The sequence below is a fragment of the Gymnoscopelus microlampas genome (genome assembly GCF_963454915.1).
Source record: "Gymnoscopelus microlampas genome assembly, chromosome: 4".
Classification (NCBI taxonomy): Eukaryota; Metazoa; Chordata; class Actinopteri; order Myctophiformes; family Myctophidae; genus Gymnoscopelus; species Gymnoscopelus microlampas.
The window spans coordinates 21236128-21252180 of record NC_139941.1 but is presented as its reverse complement, the minus strand read 5'-3'; the positions used below and the strand labels follow the sequence as shown (position 1 = coordinate 21252180).

The window sequence follows — 16053 nt, the reverse complement described above, 5'->3', positions numbered from 1 at the left end:
AAACCGCACAAGAAACTCTCTCCTCAGCCTCAGAGTCATTGGTCAAGATTCCATCATAAGAGTGGATTTCTTTGTCTGGACTTAGAATATAATCATAATTTGTTTTTTTATACAGTAAAAAGAAAAATCAAAAGTGAAATAATTTAGTATGCTATATATCTTAAGTACATTTTTTTTTATAACTTTGGTTATGAACTTGTCTAGCAATGTTTGTTAGTCAGCTCGGTCCTCCTCAACATTCATAAGATCTTTGGAACACTGTGCATCTAAACTAACTAACCACTATTGGCTCCAGGCGGGAAGCTACAGTACATTGTGAAGTGGGGCACATTGAGCAGAGCACCCAGAAAAGCTATATTTATGACAAGTTAAAAACAAACAGCTAAAAGCAATGTTAACGTGTAAAATCCATAAGCATTAAAAACCTGTGTTGAGAGATGGGCAGGTTAAAGCATCAGGTGAAAAGTAACCGTAATCTACACACTTTATACAATTAATTACATAGGAACTTTCAACTAATCAACATAGAGTTTGTAAGAGTAATCAGAGGTAGCGAGGTCACAAGCCTATACAAATAGACTTCTTTTTTCTGAGGGGAGGAAAGCTATACAGACAAAAAAATAAAATAAAACGTACCCACTGAACGTAAATGTTCAGTCTACAACACCTTCTCCCTCCCCAGTAAACTAACCCCCAACCCACCCCTACAACCCCCATCCCCTCCACATGAAATTATCCCCAAGACCTTCCAGTTTGAACATTCACTGAAACATTACTTTATTTTTAGTTCTTCTAAGTAAAACAAGTACCTCGAGGGGTTCGTTTTTCGTTCCCGCGTTTCACTCTCGGGAGTTCTAGGAGGCAAAAAAAACCCAAAACTTAACAAATAGCATCCTCTCTCTATATACCCCTTGCGAACAGCTGGAAAGAGGATTTTGACTGTTTGTAGTAAGAACAAAAATCTGATCCAACGGGTCAGCCTACCTGGAACACCCCCCCTTTCAGGACTTCAGTTAAAGCAAGGAGATGGTCCCGAACCCTAGTAAACCCCCCCTCCTCTTTCACACAGAACCCCATCGCCAGCACGACCAAGAATAAAGCTGTCTGGGTAAAAAATAATCTTTGCTTCTGAATTATTGCCTGTGGTGTTTGCATGGGTTTTTTGGTCAATGTGATATTTACCGGGAATATTCTGAAGTCAACGTTGGTGGGGGAAAACACAAAGGACTCCAAACTCCCACAGGAGGGAGTCTGTTGAAGGGGTGTATGAGGTGTGTGTGTGTGTGTGTGTGTGTGTGTGTGTGTGTGTGTGTGTGTGTGTGTGTGTGTGTGTGTGTGTGTGTGTGTGTGTGTGTGTGTGTGTGTGTGTGTGTGGAGGGGAAAGGTGGTCGCCCACATTCACATTTACCAAAACTTGTACAACACAGTCATGCCACTCCAGCATGGCTTGGCCACTTTACAGACAGAGGAGTACATCGACCCTCCAGATCTCCTGAGAGGTGAGAAGACGTCATCTGAGGTGTGGCTGATATAAGGAGGCTGATGCGATCCCACCATCATTCAGACCCCCGTTCCACTGGCCAACAGCTACATCATATACTTGGCTGTAGTGGTGGGGGATGGAGAGGTGGGGGAGACTAGACTGGAATCAATATGTAGAAACGTGTTTGCGTGTAAATGTGTATGTGTGCATTTCTTTGCTTGCGAAATGGAAAAAAAAAGAATAAAATAGAGCAAGATTATTTTTTCTTTTTTCTTTTCCTTTCCCAGAGTTCTTTGGCTTGATGCGTTGTTTTTTTTCTTCTAAGTGGGCGAGGTGTGCATTCTCAGGTGGCTGATAAGGTTGCGCTGTTGGGTGAACTTCCCCCCGCATAGCTGGCATTCGTACGGCTTTTCGCCCGAGTGGACGCGCATGTGCTCCGTCAGGCGGTATTGGCGCGTGAAGCGCATGCCGCACTCCTCACACGCAAACGGCTTGAGGCCCAGGTGGCTGCGCATGTGGCGCGTCATGGTGCCCCTCTGGGTGAACATCTTGCCACAGATGTTGCAGGGGAAGGGCCTGGTCAGCCAGTGGCTCTTCTCGTGTTGCCTCAGCGTCGCGGGGTCTTTGTAGCTCTTGCTGCAGACGGTGCACTTGAAAGGCCGCGGCTCAGAGCCGCTGAAGCCGGCGGGGCCTACGGGGGCCGAGAGGTCCTCGGCCTCCTCATCTTCCTCCTCCTTCACATAGGTCCCGCTCTCTTCTTTGATGTACAGCTCATCCTCTGTGTGTGCCTCCACATGGGCATTAAGCTGCTCGGAGCTGGGGAAGCCCTTCCCGCACGGGATACAGACATAGAGGTTGTCCCCAAACGCCGGCTCAAAGCCTTCCTGGCGGTACACATAGTGGGCGCTGTGCCCTCCTCCGGTGCCTCCCTTTCCTCCTCCGCTTTCTCCGTCACTTTGCCCACTTTCATCGCTGTGGTCCTGGCCGTTCTCACCACCCTCCTCTTCTTCTTTACACTGGAAGGACTGGTCGGAGGCAAAGCCGCTGCCTCCAGCCCCACTGCTGGAGGAGCGGCCCTCTTTGGGCCCCACAATGACCCCGTTGACCAGGGGCCGCTCCTGCTCCTCAGACTTAAGACCAGAGGCATCTCTCTTAGGCCACTCCTTCTTGCGGGAGACCTGCCGAGTTCGCTTGCTGGGCGGCGGACCATCGGACTGGTTCTGGGCTTCCTCTGCCGCCTTCGAGGTGGGGGTGAGCTCTGTGGGCTCTGGACCACTATGGTCCAGGCCTGGCAGGGTGGTGGTGGAGTCGTCCAGTGAGGCACTGTTGGTTGTGGATACTGAGGCAGATTGAGGGGACTCTTGGGAGTTGCTGTGCGGGCTGAGAGCGTCAGTGGCCATACCTGCAGAGGGAGGGCTCTTCTTGGACAGGTCCAGTCCGAGGTCTGGCTCCCCGGCGCTCCCGCCACTGCTGAGGTTGCCGTTGCTGCTGCCGTTGCCGCCATTGCCGTTCTTCCCGGAGCTGCCGACGAACATCTCGTCGTCCGAGAGCTTGTCCCGAAGGCCTTCGTCTGGCTGTGGCTGGTCGGCATCTGAAGGGGTTGGGGTGTAGTGGTTATTAGGCCCAGCAGGGGTGGAGGAGGAAAGGCGCTGGTTGTTGAGGCGTAAACGGCTGAGGGGACCCGGGGTGGAGGGTTTTCCTGGCAGGGGCTTCCCGCCACTGCGCTTGAGCTTCTTTCTGCACAGGGCGGCGAGGTCATGGAGCTGGAGGTAGCTGGCTGCGGTTAAGAGGGCACTGAAGTTCTGCTCGTTGCTCTGCTCCGACGAGGACATGAGCTTCCCAGTGTAGATGAAGTCCAGGACCTGCCTGAACACGGAGGGGTTGACCATCTCCGTGTCCAGGTTGATGAGGTTGTCGTGGAGGACCAGGGATTTGAAATATATGCTGCTGGCCGCCAGGATGTTCTTGTGGGCACGGAAGAGTGCGTTCTCCACCACGATGATGACATCACACAGGAAGCCCTTGGCTCTCTGCTGGTTGAGTTGCAGCAGCAGTTGTTTGGCATGATTTGGCAGTTCCATTTCCACCTTCCTTCTCTCTCTCTCTCTCTCTCTCTCTTCCTACACGAGCACCACCTGAAGCTGAAAGGGGAAAAAAAAGGATACGGTTAACGTTACCAGAAATGTACATTGAAAGAAATCCAGGCTGGGTGTAGGACAGGTTTTGATAGTGATATGTTATTGATCATATACATACTAGCACTACTCTTTTTTACAGGAAAGACAAAAGAAAAAAGAGCAACATTGATGGGGGAAGAAAAAAATGGAATGATTCCGAGTCTCAAGAGAATACTCCCAATCTAGAAGAGACTTGGATTCATCACAGGCTTAAAGCATGAATCGGTTAGCACGTGTCTGACGGATCATTTCAAGATCTCCCAAGATGTATTTCAAACCTTAGTGAGAGCACATACATCTAAGCTCTTAAACCTCATGGGGAAATTAGTAAACACTAAACAGTCAGCGCAGCATGCCACATAATCACTGTGGCTGGGAAACAGTGGCCCTTCCCTCCCTCTCAGCGTCCTTTTTCAAACAAATTGCCACACTGCATGTATCAGGTTCTGAACCATACACCGTGCCACTGTTCTGGCACAAAAGCCAAAAGGGGTGGGTAGGAAGAAAGGGTAAAATAGCTACTTTTCTAAGCTACCTGCTCTCAGCTTCTTGTCCGTATCTCCAGAGCGCAACTCCAGTTTCGGTGGGGTGCCCTCTTTGGAGGGCTCGGCTCATGCTACTCTCCATTAGGTCATGGTAATGTCAGCCCGTGCCTATTGTCTGGGGGTGGGGGTCGGTGGCACTGCAGGGCCGGGGGGAGGGATTAGGTGACACCTGAGCAGGTAAAACTACACAGAGCTGGGGCAGAGGGAGGGGGTCGGGAGGGTGTGGCTCAAAGACAGCTACAGCACCACCCGATCCTCGGAAGAGGCCCTCGTACAGAACCGGGGCTGATGAGTCTCATTCTGTGTTTTACTAACCTACATATTAAGTACCCATTCAAATCACATTGCATTCTATTGGTAAAGTGGTAGATTATAATGGAAGGTATCCATAGTGTCCCTCCCATTGACTACGAGTTACGAGTTAAGTGTAATGTGTGTTTTGACTCATGCAGGAAGGTCTATCCCTGACCCCTGTTCTACATGCTCGCTTTAGCCTTCAACATGCTGGCAAAATGTTCATACAGCCTTAATGCCACTGATCACAGTCTGGTATACCGCATTACAAGAGATTATGCTGTAATGCAGAGAGACACTTTACTCAAGCCATAAATACATGAAAATGTACCACTTCTACCCCATGCCAACCTAGAGATTTACTTTATTTAGCTCATGTAATGCACAGCAGGGAAGACTGGAGTGGTTCCAAACTTTTGGCAAAAGTGTCAAGAGAAAACCCTTGGATGCAAACAAGTGCAGCAGAACTCTGTTTATACAAAACCACTATCTGGGATAGGGGCTTGTCAACTGACTGAAAATGTTTTGACTTGTGATATACAGAGCCAAAACTTAAAACCGCAGGTTTCAAAGCGGCCTACACAGCCTGGCAAACTATTTATTATAGAAAATAAGTAATATACGAATATACAATTGCATGTCATTGAAAGAAAACTGCATTTTGCATCACTACATTTTCTTATATACACCATTAAGTTGAGGCACCTGAATTTTAGTACAATTTATCAGTCTGCTTTACAATATATAACAGTTATTCTGTCAAAACGTCTGACATTTACAACAAATAATTATCAATTTTAATGATTCTTGATATTGTAGAGAGCGTCACAACAGTTTGCAACGCTAACATGAAGCTTATGAAATGGTTAAGCAAACACTGCATTTAGCTAACCTCTGAAACATATTGGGTATAAGAGAAAACAAAAGTGTTGATATTGAGCCATATTGCCATTTAAAAGCATAATACAAGGACTGCAAAGGCTGCTTCCTGAAAGACCCTGCTAAAAAAAAAGATACAAGACAAAATGGGGAATACTGAACTAAAACTGGTTGGCTGGCTGATGTAGCAATCCAGACATACTGTGTTGTGCTCAAATAGCAGGGCTGGCTGATACAATCAGCTGGAGTGATCATTACGCTCTGGCCCAGGCCTGGGCTTGCCTCCTCTGCGTTGACACTTCTACCCATGGTCTTCCCCTCCCCCTCTCATTCTCCTGTTTCTCCTTTCTTTTCTCTCTCCCTCCATTCTTTCATCCTCACCAACCTCACGAGGGGCACACAGACCCAAGGAAACGTTCACCCCGGGCATACCACTGGCGAACGTGAATCCTAACGCCTGATTTATACTACTGGTGCGCCATGTTGCACACCGAAAATAGCAGATCTACAAGCTCACAATGTGCCACGCTGCGAAACGTTGTGAGCGTGTAGATCGGCTATTTTCAGTGCACAACCAAGTATAAATCAGGTTGAATGAAGCCAGTTTATAAACCCATAACCTGCATCAGTGGCTACTGGCTAGGGCAGGATGTGCTAAATGGGTGACCAGCATGGAACCCTGTAGGCAGTCTGGGTGGACTGGTAGAGGGCAAGAAATAGAACGGCCTCTGCCATGATGCCAACCAGGAAACCATATCAGTCAGTCAGTCACTCACACACACACACACACACACACACACACACACACACACACACACACACACACACACACACACACACACACACACACACACACACACACACACACACACACACACACACACACACACACACACACACACACACACACACACACACACACACACCTCTGCAGGTTGTATGGGGGGATTCAATAGGCTTTTCCAGCAAACCTACGTAAAAGGGGGCAGGGCTCAGACGAATCCAGCTCAGGAGGAAAAAAAAAGAAAAGCCCCTTCCCCACCCCACCCCCCATCACCCACACAGCTACCCTTTCTCCCAGGCCCCTCCTGTGTTGTGCTGTGCTGTGCCGGCTGGATTCCAGGGAGCTGCTAATGGATTATGGCTGATCTATATGCAGCAACGGTGGGACACGTGTAGTGCCAGATCCCCATACTACTGGTACTGCCCAGGAGAACACAAGACTTAATGCCACGGGGGGCAGATAGGTGTGCACCAGGGTAGGTCACACTCCCAACTTACACTATGCTCTTGGCACAAGGTGCGGACCGGACATTTCCAGTACTAAGACCCATGTAAAAGTGATTATGCAACCTCTCCAATAGGAAAGTATCACACAGACTCATGTTAGGGGATAGATCCAGTTGCTGTAATGAGGGATGGGTATCCATTAAAAAACAGCAAGAAGCACAACAGAAAGCAGGTCACATCTCCCAGGACTGCAGAGACAGAGGGTACAACTCCCAGTCCAGATACGAGTCATGTTAAATGAGTGCAATATCTCCAAGGAGCTGGATCACTACACTCAGTCCCTTGAGAGAAGTGGTGTGAGCTGGCAGGAAGGGCTGAGAGATGGCAAGATGGCTGCTCAAGAGGGCCATAATGAATTATTGACACCACCAGTGAAATGACACATTCTGAGACCAAATATGGCACCACATACCAACCATGGCCAACCCTGGGACTGGACTGGGGACCAGGGGTAGATGTTGCCCTTAAGCATAGGCACCGGATCAGCTTACCCTGCCCGCAATCTTAACCTTTTCAAAAACTGACCCTGGCTTAATGATACATGGGACGGAGGGGGGAAGGCAACCTCATTTTAAAAACACAGTGCCCTTACTGCCTACACTCAAGACATGACCGTGTCAAGCACCTAACTTGTGCGAGGTACCTCTGACTCATACAAGCAGGTGAGGCTTTAACCGTCTGTTGTTGAGGTGGCACTGTACATTTAATTTACACAGACCATATAGACATGCCTATGGAATCAGGATGAGACTATTATGTCAGTGTGTGACTGAATACAAATTATGGAAGATTAACATGAAGTTGCCCCACAGCAATGAATCTCTCCAAATAAAGAAGAAAACTGGTTACAGTGGTAAGCTGGGTGATCTGGTTTGTCTTCATTTGCCGCTTCCTCGCTTTAAAAACCTTCTCCACTGAAGTATAAGGGGCCAAACAACAGGGTAATAAATCTATCTGGTCTTTCTGAGTCAGTGTCCGTGCAGAGAAGGGGACTGTCAGAGTGGAGAAATCTGGACTAGTCTCCAGAATAGAGGGCAGAAAAAAGGAGAGGGAGGGCAGAGGTGAGGCAAAGTCCAGTGGTGCAACAACTAGTAAAGAACACACACCCTATGGACTAATGCTGACGGCCAACAAATCAACTTGAATCTTTCAACACATTTAAAACCTTTCCTTTATTGTAACAATATACAGTGATGCCTCTGTAGATTTGAGGTAAGGCCTGTTTGAAGCACATATATCCATAATCACACACACACACACACACACACACACACACACACACACACACACACACACACACACACACACACACACACACACACACACACACACACACACACACACACACACACACACACACTATACATACATATTAGTGTGCACAACTAAAGGTTCTGCTGCATAGACAGACTCCCACTCACCCACTCCCCCCCTTCCGTATCTGCTGGTGGGCAAAGGGAGTGGGGGAGGGTCTGGGGGGATGGTACAAAGCCAGTTTGAAATGCAAACACCTAGCAACCAGCTCACGGCCATTTCAACATGGCCAACGGGCTGCTGCTGCTGCATGGGCAAGGCTGAACCCTGTTGTAATCAGGGGTGTTGCAATTATCCTGAGTTTCAGTTTCCCCTGCAGTGAAAGGGTGGCCTACAATACAGCATTGACATGAAACAGAATAGCAGCACCTTTAGCCTACACATTCAATAGGATCCTCTGCACCTGTGTAATACACACCTATATAAAGGGCAGAGTATACATGTATGTATTTGTAAAAAAAAAGAGGGAAATATTGGTATATATTAAGTTCACAGTAAAAATCCTCAGTGCCAATTTAACTTTGAGAGTGTAAACATTGAGGATTTAAAAGTGTAATAGTAAATATAAAAGAACCGTTAGACTAGATCTAGGTCTATACTCCGTGGTTGCCACTTCACAGCAACTAAACATTTCTTAGTATGAAAATGTTAATTAAAGGAATACTTCATTTGAAATCATCATTTGGAATGATGTTTTCCTGAAATGGATAATTTTCTTCATTGCTTTAGCTTCTTTAGCATCTTGTGAACATGTACAGTACAGGTATCATATGTAGGAAATGTATGTTTTGTTAAGTAGTTAAAGCAGCCTGTAGGTTTGTGATGATTACATAACATCGGCTGAAGACAATGGTTGTTTTCTTTTTTCCATGATGCAAGGTGTGTGACATACTATTTTTATGGCAGTTTAATAGATGTAATAGTGAACATGTATATTTTTCAGCAAATTCCACCAGACACTTCCTTTTAACCAAACTTAGTAGCAGACCTTCATTTGTAATTCATGCTAGGCTGGATAGCGAGCCATGTTTTATAGTTTACAGTACACAATAGAGTAAATAAGGGTTACTGCTCCTTACTCTGTGGCAGCTGCAAACACTAGTGGAAACGTTTTTCTGCAGAAGTGGTGCTATTGTGTTATTGTTTTTTTTATTATATATATATATATTTTTTTTATGATATAATAGTCATATCTAATATCTCATTTAGTGAATAATATGGACTTTGATAAAATAATTTCCTAAAATAGTCATAATTATATATTTAAAGCATCACTGACAACTCTGAAAAGCCGCCCAATTCTGTGCATCATATCATTGCAAAAGCTACACGAAATAGGTTAAGTCCTGTAATACAATATCTCAGAAAACACAGAAAGCCCATAGGTAAAGGCTGACCTCAGAAATTAGAGAAATCCTGCTGAATTATTCGAAACAAATGCTATTGAACAGGTGCAGTGACCCTGGTGTTGTATGGCTTGGGGGGGGGGGGCATTTACAGTAACCCTGCTACAGCCCGAGTATAAGACGTCCCCAATTAAGCCCCATTTTCCATCAGGCAGGTCAGCCATGTTGAACACAAACAGAGTCCTGCCCAGGGTGCAGTGGAATGAAAAGAGTCCTGACCATTTCATCACAGGAGGGAGCCTTTGCTATCCTAGATGTGCCAGTGCTGTATGGCTAGAGAAGAAAAGGCAAGCACCCCCCCCCCCCCCCCCAACACACACACACACACACACACACACACACACACACACACACACACACACACACACACACTTACAGCTACATTTCTGGTTCGACGACTGATCAGATCGCTTTGTATCGCCTCATGTCTCTGCTCAAATTTGAGCTCAAGCATGCCACAAACTACAGCTGATGGTCAAATTGTGTATTTTCTGCACCTGCAAGAGAGAAATACCTCTCCATACCAAGGGGTGGTAGTAGTTATAATCTAAAAAGAAAATCGAGCATCATGGGAGGACAATTGGGAAGTTCAAAACAGTGGGTTGCGCAAATCCACTTTGTTGCTGGTGCTGGACACTGAGTGATAGTTCAAAAGAATACACTTTTGAAAGCTTCCCCAGAAAAGAGAAGATAGAATCATTATTTATATTATTATCAGATATATTATTTTGATATCAGTTCGATACCGATACTGCATTTTAAGGCCAACATCGGCACCGATATGATGACCGATTAATCCATCCCTAGAGTTTAGTTTACTTTAAAAAAATATTACATGATGGTACAACGCTTCGGCCAGTTGGCCTTGATCAGGACAATTGGGAAGACAATAACAAACAAACTGAGCATTTTCACACCAGCCTGAATCATGTTTATACAGTCTCATTATCTGCTCAGAATACGAACTGAGAATATTGTCCGTAAATTTGCAACTGGCACTAGCATTTTGTTTACATCAATACTGCATCTGTGCCCTGTCTTTATCAGTTGCTGGATTGCCGCTTACATATGTTTCTCTTCTCGTGCCGCCGCCAGGCTGAACAGCCACACAGAGAGCTCTCGCCTCAAACATGAACGCCGCCACCGATTCAACATGCTTGGGTGGATGGCCATCACTAATGGCCGAATTGCACCAATGGTGCACAGGACACACTGCAAAAAATACGGGCATTTGTCAGCCACAGACAGGGCGGCTTTTCGGCCGATGTCGGCTTGGTGCGTCAGGGCCTTTAGAGATGGCACTATGGCTCTGTGTATAGTACAGTATGATTAGGGTTAGGGTGCACCCTCACTAGGAAAACTAAGTCAGTCAGCCTCTTCAACATGATGGAGTGAACTCTGCCTAGAAAGAATGAACTTTGTTTGAGAGATAAAAAAAAAAACTGTAAACGCTACATGCTGACCTACATGATTAGCCGTCAAATGCTATTGTTATTGGTTAAGGACAGGGGGCATGTTGGGTAAAGATCCCATATAGTACAGGGCAGGGCTGTCCCCACACACACACCGACACCCCCACCTCCCGCCTTTAAACACTGCACACCCTTCGGGCTATCAGCACTACATTCCAAGGACCGTTTCTTCTCCTTAAAGAACAACAACAAACCTGCCCTGAGGTGGTTTTAGCCACTGAACAAACCAACCCGCCCTGGAACAAACAGGAGAGAACAGACGGACCTATGTGGATACGACAGGCCAGCACAATCCATAAGTCCTACTCCAACATGTCAGCAGAACATATAGCCTAAGTACCCTTCTTACTGCATGGGCAGCCCCCTACCCCCACACACCACTGTAAGCCATGATCACAATGTATACCCTAGGCATACACATACACGACCCGTGTGTGTGTGTATGTGTGTGTTTGTCTCAGTGTGTGTATGGAAGGGGAAGGGTAGGGGGGGCAAGACTAACCGGCTGATCATGAGGATCATGAGGTATACACATAAACAGCCTACCATTACCCCCCACCCCCCAGGCCTGACTTGGCAGTCAATGGCAATCATTCAAACTAGCCACATGGATCAGATGATGGTCCAAAATCAACTTGTCCATCATATTTGGACAGACACATCTGGTGATGTACTACAGGAAAATTAGTTGAGCAACATCGGGATGAGTGGGTTTGATCGTGTAACGCTCATAATATATTGGGAATTGGCTGATATACTAGTACGTCATGACTTTGACCTTTTTTATCATACTTGGCAAAGATTCCCTTTTATTGCATTGCTGAAGTGTGGTATTGATTGAATACTTTATTAAGATACTTATTAACAGTACAGGTAGTGCAGTCAAAGATTATGTAAAAAAGGATAACACAAAAAGCCCCAGGGGCCCCATTGTGGTAAAGGTGTCAAAAGTAATCTAGCATTAGTAACTTCTATTTGAAATTTTTGCTACATAGCATCTAATGAAACCAACTTTTCTCTTGTACGGCATCGTTCTAGCTCATATCCACACAACTGTGAATCCTGCATAGTTTATATGTGTAATCCATAGGAAAGAGAAACTATCCAGATGTCCAAGATATTATGACCAAGTATTGTGACTGATAAAGATTCTGTTTTTTAGCGGACATATTCAAACTTTAGAAGCCTCACCAATTGTATTAAACTGAATATAAAGTGTAAAATAGTAACCCAATAATAGTGCCCAAATCCTCAACTAAAGCATGACATATTCAAGGTGATCAATCTGAATCCACCACTAAAAATGTAAAGCAAATTAAAAAGATTCAAATTCAAAGATAGTCCAACATAGTCCCAAGAAGGGAATGATGGTCCCAAAAAGGGAATGATGATTAGTGGCAGGCAGGCATAAATACTAATAAAGTAAAAATGTATAAGGACCTACACACCACAAAGGCTTACTTAACATGAGGTTAGATAAGACAAATAGGCCTACTGGAGAATAAAAGTGCTACTCATGCAGTGCTTTTAGTTCTAGCACTAAAAAGGGACTCTGCTTTAAAAGCAAAACAAAACATTTATGTTGTACGGGAATAGTCACAATTAGATCCTCAAAGCAAAACATAATGGCCATGGTGTTTCACTAAATCCACATTACATAATTAAATAATGGGCAGAGAAAGATTATCTTGTCAAAACTGTGGAATAATATTTCCTCCTGACTGAGAAACAAGGATGGAATTAAATAGAACTTTAGTGGAAAACATTAGGGTTCTTAAAAACCTATTTGATTGGAGAAAAACAACAGCCAACCAAGGAACCGCACATTACTAACATTCTTGTGACTTATTATCTCCATGCCCCTTGGTACTAACACCCATCAGAAAAGCCAAGTGGAGTTCACACCTGAGCAGCATAACCTGAAGATATAGACAACCTACCTACTACAACATGATAAATGGCATTGGCAATGTAAGTGTTTATCATTCATAAAGAACACTTGATTAAAGTTCCAGACACATATTATGCAAGTATTCTGATAACGCAAAGGGATCCTGTTTTGGGTCACAATGTAACATTACACCAGGGCAGTAGCCCATGCAAAGATGGTCGATGTCTGAGAGGAAGTAACGTTAATGCAGTGTACTACTGCAAGAGAAGAGAAGCGATCCCTTTTATCAATAGCATTCATGTTCACCCAAGAACACAATTAAAAACTGATATCTCGTGTCTAGTTGTAGGCCTGTGCGTCTTATGTGTAGACTTGTTCATTTGCAACTGTGCCTTATAAGGACTAGGATTGCAAACATAAACAATGTAGGCTACAGTAGCCATACGTGTCAGTATCAAAACAACAGTGGGATATATAATTGTCAAAGGATAAGGGAATATTAACAACGTTTGTAAAAAAAAAAAAAACACAGCTCATTTGTCTCACTTTAAAAAATGCGATTTGTTGTTAACGTTACCTGTATAAAAATCGTCGCCGCGTTTAAGATTAATAAGGTAACAATCAGTCAATAACATAGATTCGGATAAATCGCACATATAACATTTCATTACAATAAGAGGAAAAACGTTCTAAATGGGATTCCGAGAAGAAAACATGTCTTGCGCTCGTGACGGCGGAGGGAGGTTGCTCCTTTCTTTGGTGTTGTAACGTTAATGTGCTCTAGCTCTGCCAGCCTGGTTCACCCAACCATTCGGTGGTAAATAAATAGTCGTCATGTTGGGCATCTCCGCAACGCACATCGTCTACATAAACATCTAAACATTTGCTATTGATGAACCGACTCTTGTTTTCCGACAAGAGCCTCGGACGAGACGAGTGGGGAATAAACGGCGTATTCACCGTTCTTTGCCAGGCAAGGCTGGTAGAACCAGCGAGCAGCACCAGGCAGCACAACACAAGCAACGGAGCCCCCTTTTTTGTTGGCACGCGATGGAAAACCATCGGGAACACAGCGAAGATCCTGGCGATCTTGCGGCGAGCGGAGAACCGATCCGACCCAAACACACGCCGAACCCGCTCCGCTGGGCGTTTAGAAACAACGTGAAAGCAAAACAATCGGGCAAAATTACCTTATTACATCGGTAGGAGCGTTCTCAATGTACCATCCTCTCGCTCATCTCACAGCCTTCGGGACGCCATGTTGCAAGCTTATGACGTTAGGGCTTCCTCACCCCTGACCCAAATTTGAATAGAAGCTGAAGCCAGCCCCGAGTGACTGTGACTGACTGGAGGAGAGAACATGAACACATCAGCGATGTTACGTGATGCTTTGGATCATTTCTCAGCGCACACCCCTCGCGATTTTGACGTGTTGAAAAGCCCAGGTGGAGAGAAAGAGAGATATTTTTTTTTTATGTAAATGTAATAGACCTCAAGACTTAGCCAACGTAGGCTATTGCAGAATGTAGGTCCCTCGTCACCTACAGCTACAGACTACAGTATCACAATAATTCATAAAAATGTGATAATTATGCTGTGGCAGAAGACTGGCTTTTTGACGACTTCCAAATTTCATATACGGGTCGCCATTTTTTTTATAAGCATAGGCTGCAGAAGTCGGTAACTTTTATGTCCTATCCGTGATTCAAACCTAGGCCTCCTTGCTGAACGCTCATCTAAGAGACGCCTCTGAGCTTCAGGCAGTACTAACTTCTTGTCAACTAGTAGGCTAGTGTGTCCCACCCGACACCAGGGTCTACATTTCTCAACTGAAGAGTAACCCACCTCTAACCACTCAGAAGAAGTGCTAGTTGGGCTTGTGTTTGTGTTAACAACGGTAACAAGTGCTACCATTGAATTAAAATAACGTTTCATTAATTAAAATGAGTTCCTGGTCTGCAGCTTTAAGAGAACAAAAATAAGAGTGGATTTTTGTATGATGAATGGCCTAATTTAAAGATACATTTGTTTGTAAGTCTTGAAGTAGTCTTCAAGACTTACAAAGTAGGCTATGATTAATCCTACAGTCTGCAACGACGTCACCAAACTAATATGGCAGTTTTGTAGGTGCAATGGGCCTACATAGCCTACTGATTCTGTTTATGTGACGTGTGGCTAAAGTAGGCCTACGTTTTTCTGGTGGGGAGGGTGAGGGCCTGGAGGGCTCAGTGTGGCTGCCCAGAGGACACCATGAAGAGGTTAGAGGAGAGGAGTGGCACCAGCAGACAGTGGTGGAAAGTAACTAAGTACATTTACTCAAGTACTGTACTTAAGTACAATTTTGAGGTACTTTTACTTTACTGGAGACACATTTCAATACTTTTACTTCTACTCCACTGCATCTCAGAGGCAAATATTGTACTTTTACTCCACTACAATTATTTGAAAACTAGTTCTTTTGTAGATTTTCATTACTATTACAAAACATACATTAATCACTTCAGCCCTATACATATTGGGCATTTGAAAATAGCAGATCTACAAGCTCACAGATGCGATGCATTGTGAGCTTACAGAATTGCTATCTTCAAAAGATTCTTATACATTTGAAAGGTTGTGGAATGGGACTTTCTGATTAAAAGACTAAACTTTTACTTTTGTTACATTTTGATGCCAATACTTATACTTTTACTCGAGTAAATTTTTAACTTTTACTTGTAACAGAGCATTTCTACATTGCAGTATTGATACTTTTACTTAAGTAAAAAAAAATAGTACTTTTTCCACCACTGCCAGCAGAGAACTAGCCAGAAAACCAGATGATGTTAGCGGAAGTGTGTGTGTGCTCGCCCCTCCTCTTAGTGCAGAGCACGGGAGGACCGCTCTGAAAAGCTGTTTCAACCATCGAATGGCCTGCCCTGACTGAGCCTAACAATAATTAGCCGAGGCCACAATGTGTTGATTAATGAATGAATGTGAAATGCGTTATAGGCTAATAGTGGTAATTGGAAATAACGTGCAATTCCAAATTGGTTGGCCCTGCTTGGTTGCCTTTTCCCACAGGAGCTCAATGATGAGCCTTCTATTCTAAGACAGAAACACACAGTGACAGATCCGTGACGGTTTATAGGCATAATCTCTCTTTATATGCGTGTAGATCTATGCTATCAGTTGAGCTCATCAAGCATCAGATCAGGGCATCAGGCACATTGCAGGAATAACTCAAGGATCCATAATGGTTAAATGGCTCTGTGCCAAAGCGCTCTTGTGACACTGCGTGGTTGTCATGAAAACTGCATCCT

At 44.8% G+C, this 16053-nt stretch overlaps 1 protein-coding gene across 1 annotated transcript; it reads right to left on the bottom strand.

The window, feature by feature from the left end:
- Positions 1-771: 771 nt before the first annotated feature.
- hic2 (hypermethylated in cancer 2) lies at positions 772-14012 on the bottom strand. Its single transcript, XM_084054175.1, has 2 exons — positions 13942-14012; positions 772-3624 (listed from the first exon to the last, which is right to left on the bottom strand). The coding sequence occupies exon 2, from the start codon at positions 3562-3564 to the stop codon at positions 1804-1806; it is 1761 nt and encodes a 586-aa protein (XP_083910301.1). The 5' UTR covers positions 3565-3624; positions 13942-14012; the 3' UTR covers positions 772-1803.
- Positions 14013-16053: the final 2041 nt, after the last annotated feature.